We start from the raw sequence: 15,534 nt of genomic DNA, 5'->3' as shown, positions 1-15,534 counted from the left end.
ATCTCTTTCTATGTCTATGCGTTTCTCCCTGTCTCTCTCACACACAGAATAAAAGACAGACAATAGTATTTAATGCTATAAATATAAAAACCTTAGACTCAAAGGCAGTATTAGTGTTTTAGTATTAGTAGATAGTATTTAGCTGCCTGTATAACAGCCCAGTCAGAGGTTAGCTGCCCACTCGGTAGAATCTGCTTTACCATGAGAGTCTAGCACTGCCTCTGCCACCAGTACCACTGCCGGGAACCTACAGATTCACCCATTCTCTCCCTCACAGCAGGAGGCTCAGCACACACCAGATTCTCTCCCAGGATGAATTTTGGCTGTCATGTCACTAAACAGAAGTGTAGGCTCAGACAGAGGCACCCGAAGTCACTTTAGAAATAGTGAGTGAGACAAGTCTTCCATTTGCCATGTTGCGCCCCAACTTCTCATATTTGAACACATACAGGTAGGGCAGGGTGGTGTGTATAACAGAGGTGGTGGTGAATCACATTGCTTTCTAATTCTAAAGATTATAATTCTATCTAATCCTACCAATACCTTCTTCAGATCAGACTCACAAATGAACACAATTCGGTGGTGTATTCTTTGGATAGGAATAACTGGTGCCTTAATGATAGTCCCATGGATCAGGAAGGAGGCAAGAATGCTTGCTCCCACTAGGGAGCTGCAGCATTATCTTTTAAGTGAAGGCAGGACAAAAAGAAGAAGGGCGCTGAAGGAGAAGCAGAGGCCCCCTCAGGCCACTTCCACCTCTCCATTTTCACACATCCTAAGGTCACACTTGTCGACAAAGGTTGGCTATGCACTTTCCACATACCAGCCGAGGGATGGAACAGAACAGAAAAGGGAGAAACCAAGTTCCTATTCTCCATCACACAGAGATGCCATTCAGTGTTGTGGGGAAGGGGGCGTGTCAGATCCTGCTTTTGTCTGCTCTCCTCCAAACAGTAAGAGCTTGTTTCTTGCTGTCTCCACTGCAAGGTTATTATGTTGTGGCCGTGGTTAAGAAATCAGACGTTGGCATCACCTGGAACTCTCTTCGAGGCAAGAAGTCCTGCCACACAGCAGTTGGTACTTCTGCTGGCTGGACCGTCCCCTTGGGTTTAATATACAACCAAACGGGGTCCTGCAAATTTGGTAAGTGTGTTCTGAAGGTGAAGTGGTGCCTTCATTGAGCTTGTACCTGAGTTGGAGGGGAATTCAGTTCAGTGGATGGCAAGGAATGTCCTAAGCAGGTATTTGGGCCAAGGGTTTGACAGACAGAAGGTGAGCCCTTTTTCTTTCTTTACAGCCATCTTCCCCCAGGGCTATGCTCTCACATCAAAGGCAAGCAGGTGTGGAAAAAGGGGAAAAAGTAAAAACGCCCCAGCTTGGTTTTCATTCTGCTCCTACAAGAGCCCATCCTTTCGAATCTGGTTAAGAAATAGTTAAGTTGCAAAAGGCAGTTCTTTCCCTGGTCTAAGCCCAATCCCTAAGCATTCACATCTAAGTGCTGCTCAATCATCATTGGACGCAAAACTGGGTTCTTGCTATGCACTAGATAAAATGATGGATGCTACTGCTATTGGATCTGAAGGGTGATAACTCCTAAATACAGATTTCTCCTTGACCTACACACGCACGCACGCATGCACGCACAGTTTCATGAAGTTCGTCTTGGCTTCAAACTCATCATGTAGCTGAGGCTGACTGTGAACTCCCCATCCTCCTGCCTCCCAAGAGCTGGGATTACAGGCATGTACCACCACATCCAGCTCAAACATTTGTCTAGTGGACTGTCTATTGCCATATCTCTTTAGGATCTCAAAGGCACATTAAACTCACCCTGTCCGAAACTGAGTTCTCTCATCCAACTCTGGTAATGTCCCAGAACTGCCTAGCACGGTGGAGGACTCTGAAGTCCTCCTCCCACCCGCCTCTCGTTACTTTACCCTCATCTCTCCTGGCCCACTTCAGCAGCCTGCCACCTGAGCTGTGCATCAGCCCTGGATCCCGTCCTCCTCTCGGTCAGATAGACTTCTGCAGAGTGTGGATCAGACTGTGTGCCAATGCACTGAGCCCAGCATTGTGAAAATCACTTCAGAGCCTCCTCATTTCTCTAGGGATACAGAACTGTAGCCACACAGTAAGATCTCCTGGGGTCTTGACCAAAGCAAGCCCCTACCCCACTCCCCTCTCACGATGGTCTACTTGAATGGCCTCCATTAAGATTTTGGTGCTATGTCTGGACTCAGTTTCTCCACAGTCTTTTCAGGGGCTACTCTCCTGTCTGTAGGCTTCTACTCTCTCCCCCTCCCTTGGAGACCACCTACTCACTCCTCATCTCTTGTCTTGACTCCCAGGACTATGGAGGGTCCCTCTATCTCCAGCTTCATGGAATCATAATCCTTCTTCCTAGAGTAAGAGGGGATGTGCAGATCCATGGGTGTGGTTGCTTGAGTTCTGACAGGTACCCATAGGTATTAGGGTGTAAGAAGGAGGGGGCCCAGGCTCAGTGACCTCAGTGTAGTTCTCTGGAACCCAGTGCTAGGCTTGGAAGCCATGATTTTCTATTCCCTTCCTGACTTGAAGTCACAATGACAAACTTTGTAAGGGAAGACCAGGACAGCAGAAATCAGAAAACACGGGTGTAAGTTAAACAAGCCCCCCCCCCCATTTCCACTCTGTTAGGTCTAAATTGTCTATCTGTCCCTCATCACCCCTGCCCTGTGTGGGGACAGGCGCGAACTTCTGTGAGCTCACAGTCTGGTCCATCTCCAGCCAGTCCCTTTAAGTTGTCTGCAATCTTTTCTTTTATTTTATAATGTTCTTGTTCCTTTTTAAAAAATTAGTTTTGCATGTATGATGTATGCATGTATTCAGGTGGGTGTGGATATGTACATGTGCAGATACACATGTGCGCACATGTGCATGGATATTTTGCATGTATAATGTATGTACGTGTTCATGTGGGTGTGGATGTGTATGTGTGCACATATGTATGGATGTTTTGCATGTATGATATATGTGTGTTCATCAGGGTGTGGATATGTGTGCATATGTGTGCACATGTGTATGGATGCTAGAGGAGGATGTTGGATATCTGCTTCCATTGATCTCAATGTTACCATTTTTGTTTGAGTTCCTTTGTGTAGCCCCGGTGGTCCTGGAACTTGCTATGTAAACTATGTAGACAAATTCAGAGATCCAACTGTCTCTGCCTCTTAAGTGCTGGCATTAAAGGCCTCTTGTTGTCAGAGGCTGCTTGTTTATTCCTGGCCACCCAGATCTGAAATAACTGCACAGAGATTGTATTAATTAAAACACTGCTTGGTGTTAGCTTAAGCATATTACTAGCTAGCTCTTACATCTTAAATTAACCAATTTCTATTATTTTATATTTTACCATGAGGCATGTGGTTTACCGGTACCAGCGTGCAGGCATCTTTCCTCTCTGGTGGTTACTTGACTTCTCCCTGACTCTGTCTACTCTCTCTCTATATCTTTTCCAGCCTGGTCATATTCTGTTAAGCCATTGGCTAAAAGTAGTTTCTTTATTAACAAATGGCAATAAAATATATTTATAGCTCACAGAAAGGAATTCCACATCACCTCCCCTTTTCTGACTAAATAAAAGAAAGGTTTTAACTTTAGCATACCAAGATTATATAAAACAAAAGTTACCAAGCAATAATTATAGTTACAATATTTATATCTACTTTGTCTTTTATCATAACTAAGGAAAACTATATTTATAACTGTCTGTTCTTCAGTTCCATTAAGGACTCCAGAAGGATATAATTTTACCTAAGTAAACAGGAAGTTAATTGTAAGCAACTTCCAAGACTCTAGAATTGGCAGAGACATCTTGTTGCCTGGAAAGTCACCCAAAATTCTTATGTAACACTGGGACACCCGTCTTCAGCCTACAGGCCCATAGTATCTAGCAGACTATGTGTTATGGACAGTGTTGGGGACAACCCTGGGGCTTTCCTGTGACCACTGAAGAGCTGACTCTGGCTGTCCTTCTTCACAGGTGAGTTCTTCAGTCGCAGCTGTGCCCCAGGATCTAAGCCAGGCTCCAGTCTCTGTGCTCTGTGTGTTGGTGGTGACAACCCAGCCCACATGTGTGCTGCCAACAGCCATGAGGGATACCATGGCTCCAGTGGAGCTCTCAGGTTAGTATCTGTGCCCTTTCTTCCTTGGCATTGTCCCATGGATCCCCTCATCTCCTTATCCTTTTCATCATTCCAGTCCCTGGGGGTCAGTTAAAAAGGAGCCGGAATCTGGAGAACAGAGTTACTGCAATTCCAGTTGTTTTATGGTCTGATATTCAGCCAGGTTCTGTTGTAGGAGGCTGCTTGTTTATTCCCCAACTGCCCAGCAGCTTAGCTCCAAAATAACCACACAGAATTGTATTAATTAAATCACTGCTTGGTCCATTAGCTCTAACTTCTTTTTTGTTTTTGTTTTTGTTTTTTCGAGCCAGGGTTTCTCTGTAGCTTTGGAGCCTGTCTTGGAACTAGGTCTTGTAGCCCAGGCTGGCCTTGAACTCACAGAGATCCGCCTGCCTCTGCCTCCTGAGTGCTGGGATTAAAGGCGTGTGCCACCACTGCCCGGCTACTCTAACTTCTTTTTTTTAATTATTTTTTATTTTTTTAATTTATTTTTTTATTTATTAAAAATTTCCACCTCCTCCCCACCTCCCATTTCGCTCCCACTCCCCCCACTCCTCCACTGCCCTCTCCAGTTCTAAGAGAAGTCAGGATTCCCTGCCCCGTGGGAAGTCCAAGAACCTCCCCCCTCCATCCAGGTCTAGGAAGGTGAGCATCCAAACAAACTAGGCTCCCACAAAGCCAGTCCATGCAGTAGAATCAAAACTCAGTGTCATTGTCCTTGGCTTCTCAGTCAGCCCTCATTGACAGCCACATTCAGAGAGTCTGGTTTGATCACATGCTCCATCAGTCCCAGTCCAGCTGGTCATGGTGAGCTCCCATTAGATCAGTCCACCATCTCAGTGTTGAACCCACCCCTTGCAGTCCTGACTTCCTTGCTCATGTTCTCCCTTCTTCTGCTCCTCATTTGGACCTTGGGAGCTCAATCCAGTGCTCCAATGTGGGTCTCTGTCTCTATCTTCTTCTTAACTAACTCTTACATCTTAATTTCACCCATTTCTAGTAATCTGTGTATCATTATGAAGCTGTGGCTTACCTGGTAAAGTTCCGGCATCTGTCTCTGGTGGCTACATGGCTTCTCCCTGACTCTGCCTCCTTTCTCCCAGCGTTCAGTTTATTCCCCCGCCCACGCCTAGCTCTACAGGCCAAGGCAACTTCTTTATTCACCAATAGTATTCTCAGCACAGAGGGAAATCCCACGTCAAGGTTCTAGAGAGCAGGGCAGGATTGGGGGTGCAGGGTCTATTTTCCCTCCTTTCCTCTGTGTGACTGTAGATGAGTCATGGTCTCTGTTAGAGTTCAGATGTCCATCACAGGAGAGACCCAGACACCTGCTTCCTATATTCAGAAGATTGAATATCTTTTATAGTAGATCTGTCTAGACCCCTCCAACCATTTAAGAAAAAGGAGACATACTTACAGAGCACTGGGTGTCAGGTGCTATTCTAGGTAGAGGCATCTTGTCTACCGCATGCCCCAGTGGAGGAGCAAGACAGTAAGTACACAAGCAAGCAGGATTCTTCTCAACTGCATATCCTGTAGAGGGACCAAGGGAGACATTGTTAGGGAGCTTTCCATCCTTGTAACAAAATGCCTGAGAGTATCAGCTTGTAAGGAGAAAAAGTGCATTTTGTCTCATGGTCTTAGAGCTTCTAGTCTGTGACCAAATAGAATCAGCACAGTCCAACCACTCCTTTCAAAGGCATGCCCCAATCACCTCAGGATTTCTCACAAGGCCCCATCTCCTGCTGGCTTCACCTCTAAAACCAACTCCTCAGAACCATGCTATTTTTAAAATTTGAGTTTAAACTTTATTTTAATTTTGATGTGTGTATGCGTGTCCATATCTCTGTGTGTGTTTGTGTCTATTTCTGTGTGACTGACTGTGTCTATGTGTCTGTGTGAATATGATCAAGTATATACAGATGCCTAAAGATGCCAGAAGAGGGCATCAGAGACCCTGGAGTTGGAGATATGGGCGATTGTCAGCTGCCCCACATGCGTGTTGGGAATTGAACTCTGGTTCTCTGGAAGAGCAGTAGGTGCTCTTAAGTACTGAACCTTCTCCCCAGCCCCTGGATCCAAGTCTTGTCATGTACTTTGGAAGATAATAAAGATCCTAACACAGTAGGGATTGATGTGGCAGTGACCAGGGCAGGGGACAGCTTTAGAAAAGGTACACGGAGAGGGCGTTTGAGAGCAGAGGGACCAGGAGAGCAGAGAACTAAAAAATGAGAGGAACTCAGCCTGAGAGAATCTGTAGTGAGAGTGATCCAGAGTGAGCCAACAAGGCTTACGAAGGCATGGGTGGCACTAACCACACCACAGCAAGGACAGCAATAGAGGTTTGCAGACTGAAGTGTGGAGAAGGAGGGCTCTGGGTTGTGACCTGCTGGGTCAGCATCTAGTGGCCATGTCTGTTGAACCATGTAAACCTGGCTGAGCAGACAGACTGAGTCCTAAGCATGATGAGCCATGCTGGTTGTGTTCTGATGGCAGGGCGGGTGTGTGTGCTGGTCGAGTAGAAGCTGTGTAGGTGGCATGTGGTGGTCTAGAAAATGCTCCCGTCCCCATATACACCAGGAGAGTACACCTCACCCTGCCCTCTGAACTCTTCCCTCTCTCTTATCAGTCATGCACTAGTAACAACAATATCTGCTGAATATTAAATCCAGGCCAAACTAGCTTCAAACTTTTTATATCATAAGGTATATTGTATTAGGTTTGACCCAACTTCAATATATTTTCAAAGAAAAATTTGCTTATCTCTCTACATGTGTGTGTGAGAGAGAGACGGGGCCAGGGAGAGACTTGTGCAAGATCGTGTACATGTGAAGATGAAGACAACTTGAGATTCTCTCTTTCTACCGTGTGGGCTCCAGAGATCAAACTCAGATTGTCGAGTTTGGTGGCATGAGTCTTTTTTTTCCAAAATAAGACAGAACCTTACTTTGTAGCTCAGACTGGCCTGAAAATTGTTAGGAACACACAGAGAACCATCTTAGCTCCAAATATCTCATTCTCTATCACTCCTATCTCCATCTCACTCCCCCAGCCTCAGTTATCCCGGTACACTCCAATTCTGGGAGTACTTCCTGTTCTCATGCCCGCAGCCACATCCTGTTTTCCTACAGTCCATCCACACACATTTAATGACCATTTGTGGTCATTGTCATTCTGTCCTCATTGCCTGTTCCTCCTTCTGGCTAAACTATGAAATTGACTGAGGCCTCTAGCTGTCTGGCTTCCTTTTCAAGCAATGAGGACCAAATTCAAAAGATGCATGCTTCTGGGTTCCTACTGCTTCCTAGGAGACAGAGCAATTAGAAAAGGAAGCCCACAAAGCCTCAGTACTGGATCAGCTTCACGGTAGCATCTGCCAGCACCAGCACTCTCGGATGCTGTCTTCCAGCCTCTCATTCTGGACACTTATCCTCTCCTGGCAGAGCCCAGTCCTGCACCCATAGAGACAACCTCTCCTGCCCATCCTAAGGGCATCAGCCCATCAATTTTCTTTCTCCTGCATCAGCACATTCTCTCTTCCTAAGTGCTGTGCCATAACCAATGAACCATCAGCGTTCCACACTTTCTTGTTTACTAGGTCATTCTCACCAGCATGTAAGCATGTTGTTTTTTTTTCATCAAACAAAAAAATGAATCTAAGCAACCATGTATTCTTCACTCCTTGCAACAAAAAATACTTGAAGTTAAATATCCTTGCTCACTTTATTTTCTCTCCTTTCAATTTCTTCAAAACCCAGTTTAAGAATCTATTCAGGGACTGGGGAAGATGGTCCAGCTGGCAAACCACTTACCTTGGGTTCGATTCCCAGTTCCCATATGGCAGCTCACAAACTTGAGTAATGCCAGTTCCAGAAGGATCTTACGCCCTCTTCTGGTCTCCATGGGCACTGCATGTATACTGTGTACAGCATTTTATGCAGGCAAAACACTCATACAAATAAAATAAATAAAATAACAAAAACCAGAGAAGGCATATGAATGGTAATGAAACAGCTCTGTGATCGAAAAAATTAAAATTATATGAGAACAAGTGTAACTGTGGCAGATGCTTGTTGAGATCACAGGTGGGGCTGGAGTCAAAGTACCTGGTGAGAACCTGTGCCCCTGGGAGACACAGCTTCCTCCAGCTAGACAGTAGAAGAGGAAACAGTTGGCAAGTCTTGCAGAGGACCACAGGGAGAAAGCCACCACATGATTCCTGTGTATTCTCTGGGTAGCAGGAGGCACAGTGTATGCATCCTGGGGAGGGACTGGAAAGATGTAGCTAGTGGGAGGTGAGAAAACCCCAAAGTGAGTGGGTGTCAGTCTGACAATGTGGTTCTCAGAGTGACCATGACTCAGACTCTTGGGGGGCGGGGCTTGGGAAAGCAGATTCCAGATTACCATGTCCACAGTCTCCCATTCACCCACCAGGCTGGTGGAGCTCAGGTACCTGCACTGAGTTTTCAGGATGCTGACGCTTAGGTACCTGCACTGGGTTTTCAGGATGCTGATGCTCAGGTACCTACACTATGTTTCTAAGATGCTGATGAGCCTTAGCCTCCGGCTCTGAGGACCACTGATCTGGAGTAGTGAATAGAGACCAGGAGTGCACCTTTGAGATTAAAGAGCAGGCGGTTTTGCTCGGTCTGCCTTGCCCTGAGGTGCCTACTGGTCTAAGTCAGGTGACCATGCCAGTTCAGGAGTGGAATTCTGTAGGAAGAGACCATGAAGAAAAGAAGTAAGGTGGGGGTTCCCATGAGTCTGAATGGGCACAACCGACCCAAGTTATAGATAGAGTCATCCGAAGACAAGAGAGAAAGAAGCCTGGGAGGAACAGTGCTGGCAAATTCCTAAGAGAACATCTTCAGGGAGTTTTGGCCCATGGTTGCCCTCCATGGTCACCTTTTTCCACTGCACAGGCCTGTAGTGATACAGAGCATCATGATGGAAGAGTGGAGGGAAAAATGGCTCCCTCAGAATGGCCAGGAAAAAGTATGGGACAGGATGGGAGAGACAAGATATGCCCTTCAAAGGCGTGACCCCCAACCTCCTAAAGTTCCTACCAACTGACACCAATTAGGGACTCAGCCTTCACCACACAAACCTGGGGGTAACATTTCATATTCAAATCCTAACAGTGTCCATGATAATCACTAGACATTTCCATCAAGCTGATATCACAGAATTGATTTCCTGACATTTTTTGTAAAACAAACAAACAAACAAAAAAAGGATACCTGAACACAGGTGCACATCTCTCCATGGGATTAAGGGTCAGTCCTGTCTAGAGATGTATGTCACTCTTGTCAGCTGAGCATACACATGAGCGCAATATGACTGGTAGCGTCTCATGGTGCTGCTACACCACATGGGTCTCTCCTTACATGTCTGTTAATGGGAGAACACAAGCACCCCATTTGGAGAAAGTGGTGAGAATTTAAAACAAGGACCTGAATGGTGGTTTTTACAAGTGCCAGTCGTTGAGCAGTTCCATCTTCCCATTGCTTTTGTCCTCTGCCACCCAAGGGCCCTGCAGGGACTAGAGTGGCTTGTGTGGGAGTTCGGGAACCCGGGGAAGGGGTGTGATTCCCCCTTGGCGGCTCCCTTTCACTTCTGCTGATCCTCTTTGCTGACCTGGCCCTTGTTGTGCAGGTGTCTGGTTGAGAAGGGGGACGTGGCCTTCATGAAACACCCCACAGTTCTACAGAACACTGATGGTAGGTGCCTGCACTGGGCTTTCCTTCTGTGGAGTCTTCCTGGCAGGGTGGCTCCCCAAGAGGCAACTGGCCCCAGTGAATAACTAAACCTAGCAGGCCCCAGTGAATGGGTCCTAGCCTTTTAAATTAATCTCGCATTGTAACTTACTTCCAATCTGCTCAGGCTTGGGGAGGCTAATTATCATCCTGGCCTTGACCCCAGATGACAAAACACACAGAGCCCATGGGCTGTGTGAGCATGTCTGACTGTCTGATGGGTAGACATTCTTTTGATCTTTCCAGATAAAAGTTCTGACAGCTATCTATTTTGGAGAATATCTTGTGCTTCTCTCTGGCTTGCCTTTTTTCACTTTCTTTTTCAAAGAAAAAAATTTGTTTATTTTTTGTTTTAATTTAATTTGTTTATTTAATTTTTGTTTGTGTGTGTGTGCCTGTGTGAGTTTATATACACCACATGTGTGCAAGAGCCTGAAGAAGTTAGAGGCCATTGGATCCCCTGGAACTGGAGTTGCCTGATATGGATGTTAAGAACTGAATTTAGGTCCTTGGAAGAACAGTCTACTCTTAACCCCTGAGAGCCATCTCTTCAGCCCCTGAGTGGGTAGTTTTTTTTCTTTTCTTTTCTTTTCTTTTCTTTTCTTTCTTTTCTTTCTTTCTTTCTCTCCCCTCCCTCCCTCTTTCTTTCTTTCTTTCTTTCTTTCTTTCTTTCTTTCTTTCTTTCTTTCTTTCTTTCTTTCCTTCTTTTTTACCTTTGGAGACAGGATTTCTTTACATCACCCTAGCTGTTTTGAAATTCACTTTGTAGACCAGGCTGGCCTTAAACTTGAGGATCCACCCGCCTTTGCCTCTCAAGTGCCTGGATTAAAGATGTACACTATCACTGCCTGGCAACAGATTTAATTTTAACCTAGTCTAATTTATTGAATTTTCCTTTTTGATCAATACTCTCAGGACTGCTATTTTAATTTTTTTATTCAGTTTTGGAGAATTTAACCAGGAATCTCAGGCATGCTAGCCACGTGTTCTACTACTGGATGACAGCCCAACATTTTGTTTACTTATTGGTTGATGTTAAATTTTATATGTATGAATGTTTTATCTGCATGTATGTCTGTATACCACATGCATACCTATTGCCTGAATGGCCAAAACAGAGGCCAAAAGAGGGCACCATGTTCCCTGGAGTTAGAGTTACAGACAGTTGTGAGCCACTATGTGGGTGCTGGGACTCAAACCCAAGTCCCCTGGCCCTTCACCTCTGAGCCACCTCTCAAACCATTCGTTATTAGTTTTAGAAATTTTATTTATTTGTTGTGTGCTTGTTCTGAGGTCAAAGGACAACTTCCTGCAGTCAGTTATCTCCCTCTATCCTGTGGGTCCCAAGGATCAAATGTAGGTTCTCAGACTTGGCAGCAATTGCCTCCCCTTCCCCACAGCCAGTTTACTGGTACCATGCTGTAAGGAGAGGGCCCCTTGTTTGTCCTGGACGCCTGGCTAGTTTACACCCGAAATAATCACACAGAAACTGTGTTAATTAAAACACTGCTTGGCTGTTAACTCTAACTTCTTATTGGCTAACTCTTACATATTAGTTTAACCCATCTCCATTCATCTGTGTATCACCACGTGGCAGTGGCTTACTGGAGATTCTAACCGGCATCCATCTCCAACGGAGGAACCATGGCTTCTCTGACTCTGCTTTCTTTCTCCCAGAATTCAGTTCTGCCTTCTCCACCTAACTAAGTTTCACCCTATCAAGTAGACCAAGGCAGTTTCTTTAGTCATTAACCAATGAAAGCAACACACAAACAGAAGGAAGTCCTACACTAGTCCCAAGTATTTTCTTTTTAAGTTTTAGAAAGTGTCTTGCTACATTGTCCAGGCTAGCTTTGAACTCATAATCCTCCTGTCTTAGGCTCCTAAGTCACTAGCGTAGTGGTCTGTCTGCACCACCCTACCTTGTGGAGCTTTGTTTTGTGAAATGGGGACAAAGTGACTTGCCTCCAGGACTACTGAGAAGAGCACATGGGCTAAGTCACAGAAAGCATGCTGTCCCTTCCCGCCCCCAACTCCAGCTCTGGCTGTGAGTTTCTCCTCAGCTGTGTGATTCTGGGCAAGTCAAGTCCTGTCTGAGCTATTCTTGTCAAATGGGGTTGATCTCTCTCTCTCTCTCTCTCTCTCTCTCTCTCTCTCTCTCTCACACACACACACACACACACACACACATACACACACACATATACACACACACATGCACGCACACACACATGCACACAATCCCAGTGTTCTGGGGTTGTTAATACCATGCTAATACCTTAAGAAATCTCTGCTTTTAAACAAGGTTGAGTTTGTATTGAGCTTCTCTCTTCTTTCTTTTTTTATTTCTCTGTGTGTCATGACTTACCAGGCATTGGTGGTGGCCAATCTCATTCCCCATGAGGGCATCTGGACCAAAGCCGTAAGCTGTGGCTGACCCATCTTTTTCTCCCTAGGGAAGAACCCTGAGTCTTGGGCTAAGGGTCTGAAACAGGAAGACTTTGAGCTGCTGTGCCTTGATGGCACCAGGAAGCCTGTGACCGAGGCTCCGAGCTGCCATCTGGCCAGAGTGCCAAACCATGCTGTGTTCTCCAGGAAAGATAAGGTCGACTTTGCTCGCAGAATACTCTTCAACCAACAGGTATGGGCACCGGTGCCTACTTCCTATGACTCAGTGCCAGTTCCCAGAGCTGTGCTGACACCATGCACCCATACCCAGCCCAGCTCATACTCTTTCTCCCTGGGGAGAGAGCCTTGGGCCTCCTTGTCCTGCCTCTGCTTGTATCTGATGCCCATTTATTCTGTAGCCCTCTAAGGAGCTAAGAGAGCAACCTGAGATTTGTAGCCCTGAGTAAACACACAGACTCTCGTAGGCCCCCTCAATTTTCCATGAGAATGAATCCCTTCTCTCTTCAGGTATAATAGTTAAGGGAGCTGTTGGCTCACTGACTGAGTTAAGCGTAGGTAAAGCAAGACGGTAGCTTCTCTAGCTAACTTTTGGGTCAGTCTGAATTTGTCTCCATAACCTGGATAGGCTGGGCATCATCGGAAGCTAAAGAGCCAAACATCTAGACACTTTCTGACCTTACTGGGAGCTGGCCGGATCTGATCTTTTGGAGTAGGAGATGCCTAACCTAAACAATGTAAAGGAAAACCCATAGTCTCCTCTGCTTGTTGCAGTGGATACTACATTCTTGGAGGTTCCCCAAAGGAAAAACCCATGTTTTATCCTATTTCTCCCCTTCATATCCCTGTTAAAGGATAGTGGCCCTGTAGCCCAGTTTGCTTTTCTCTGCTGGGCTAAGGCCAAACTAAAGGCAACTTGGGCACAGAAAAGGTTTAATTGGCTTGCAGGTTATAGTCCATCACTGAGGAAGCCAGGTAGGAGCTCGAGGCAGGAACTGAAGCAGAGACCATGGAGGAACACTACTTACTGTCTTGTTCCGGGCTCACATACAGCTGTCTTGTATTGTCCCAGCCTACCTGCTGAGAAATGGTATCACTTGCAGTTAATTGGGCCTTCCTATATCAATTATCAAAAAAAAAAAGCGCCATTGATGTGCCTATGGTCAATCTGACAGAGGCTTTAGTTGACTGAGAAGTCCTTTTTCTCGCCATGTCGGATTGACAACCAAAATTAACCCTCACACCCAGGAAAACCACTAAAGTAAGTATCTTGACTGTGTACATCTGCAGGGGAAAGTCTCCCAGAAGACAAGCTGCCATGTTAGCTACAGGGCAGGTAAACTAAGGCAGGCAGGTAGGATGGAAATATGGAACTGGCTGAGCTCCAGAGAATAGAAGGGGCAAAGCGGCAAGAGTCCATCTCGGGCAGTGGACGGACCTGGGAGGGCGATCCAGACATCTGGGGAAGCAGCTGGCACGGACTAGCTAAGTGGTGCTGTATGGCCAGCTTTCTAATTACATGCCTGTACATACATCATTGCACATGTGATAGTACTGTCTCCATTTACAAATGAGCAAACTGAGGTTGACTCAGCTTAGCGAAGAATTCCCCTAAATTCGCATAGCAAGGCAAAGATGAAGCCAGGATGCCAACTCACAAACCATGCTTTCTGATACTACAGTATTTCCTCAACTGTTGTGTCCTGGGGTTCTCCCAAGGGCTGGAGCTGAGCAGTCCCGAAGCTTTTGGTTTATTAGACAGAGTTGACACCTCTCTGTTTTCTGGCACCCTTGGTCACTGTCTCTCTGTCCCAATTCAGGAGCTCTTTGGAAGAAATGGGTTTGAAAAAATGATGTTCCAGCTGTTTGACTCCTCAGCTAAGGACCTGCTGTTCAGTGACGACACGGAATGCTTGTCTAACCTTCAGAACAAAACAACGTATGAAACATACCTAGGACCACAGTACCTTACCCTGATGGACAACTTCAGACAGTGCCTGTCCTCTGGTAAGTAGAACGGACCACCAAGCAGAAATAACACAAGGTTCAAAGTCAGTGCGTTTATATCAAGACCTCAAACATGTCAAGTTCTCAACTGGCACGGACAAGGGCATGGAGACGTGGAGACTTTCTCCTGGCCTTGCAGAAGGGTTCAGTTACCATTGAGTCGATTCAGCTAGACAAAAGTGAAAGGCACAATTTATGAAATGCTAAATTGTCTGAAAGAGGCGAGAAGTGTTCCAGAACTTGAGACCATTTGGTAATGAAGGTCTTCTCATGTGTATTCAGACTTTTGCTATCAGCTGGGGGCTTGGGAAAAGGCACAAGCTGTATATACCACGGGACTGATGGAAGGACTGATGATAGGCTGGTTTCTGAATGTTTTATATTAAATGCACAAAATTAATAAAAACAAATACAATATGGTTAGCACTAAAGGAGTCTTGGTATACATATTTTATATATAATAGCTGTCTAAAAAAAGAAACTGGGAAAATAAAATTAAAACTGAAAGAATAGTATTATTGGGCATAAGCCTGAATTTTTGTAGCATTATATTGTGTGCTAGAGATTTTGAAAACGGGAAGAAAGGGCAGTACAGTATTTAAGGATAGACATTAGAACAGAGAGTGTCTGTGAGGGTCTTAAGTCATCTCAGTTAACCATGACTTACTTTTAGAAGACAGAAGAGTTCCTGACATGTTTTCAAGAACTTTGCTCTTAAGAACACAGGACACTGGAGCAGAGAGGAGTGTGGGATGCGCTGGCAGGGAATGATGGTCTGTTGTGTTTCACTTCACAGAACTGCTGGACGCCTGCACGTTCCACAGACATTAACCCCATTCAACCGGGGCCTCACAGGATCAGGGGTCCCAATGGTTTTCTCCACGTGGATGTGTGCTGACATCTTTATAACTCGATGTCATAATTGGAGCAAAAGAAATTCCAATGAATAAAAATATCTTCTCAGAAAGCTTCATCAAATGTTCTTATATTTGGACAAATAAGACTTTTTAGATTAAATTTGAGCTTCTAAGTTTAGTAGCTACTAAAATTTCTATCTCACAAGCTGGTGAGGTGGCTCGGAGGTAAAGGCAGCGACCTGAGTTTTAGCTCTGGGACCTGCATGGTGGAAGGAAATAATGGACTCCAACAAGTTGTCCTCTGACCTCTACACGGACATTATGGCACAAGTGTGCCACCATGTG

The 15,534-nt window shown here is 45.5% G+C and overlaps 1 protein-coding gene across 1 annotated transcript in view; it reads left to right on the top strand.

Moving 5' to 3' along the window:
- Positions 1-15,299, top strand: part of LOC125388574 (inhibitor of carbonic anhydrase) — a 40,392-nt gene extending 25,093 nt beyond the window's left edge. The window contains exons 12-17 of the mRNA XM_048416713.3: positions 988-1,143; positions 4,022-4,163; positions 9,819-9,883; positions 12,376-12,560; positions 14,146-14,332; positions 15,129-15,299. Of these exons, the coding sequence (XP_048272670.3) occupies positions 988-1,143; positions 4,022-4,163; positions 9,819-9,883; positions 12,376-12,560; positions 14,146-14,332; positions 15,129-15,163 (770 nt within the window). The 3' untranslated portion in view covers positions 15,164-15,299. The remainder of the gene's footprint in view (positions 1-987; positions 1,144-4,021; positions 4,164-9,818; positions 9,884-12,375; positions 12,561-14,145; positions 14,333-15,128) is intronic.
- The last annotated feature ends 235 nt before the right edge of the window (positions 15,300-15,534 follow it).

The sequence above is a fragment of the Myodes glareolus genome, chromosome 4 (assembly GCF_982192425.1).
Source record: "Myodes glareolus chromosome 4, mMyoGla1.1, whole genome shotgun sequence".
Lineage (NCBI taxonomy): Eukaryota > Metazoa > Chordata > Mammalia > Rodentia > Cricetidae > Myodes > Myodes glareolus.
This window is presented reverse-complemented; position numbering and strand designations above follow the sequence as displayed.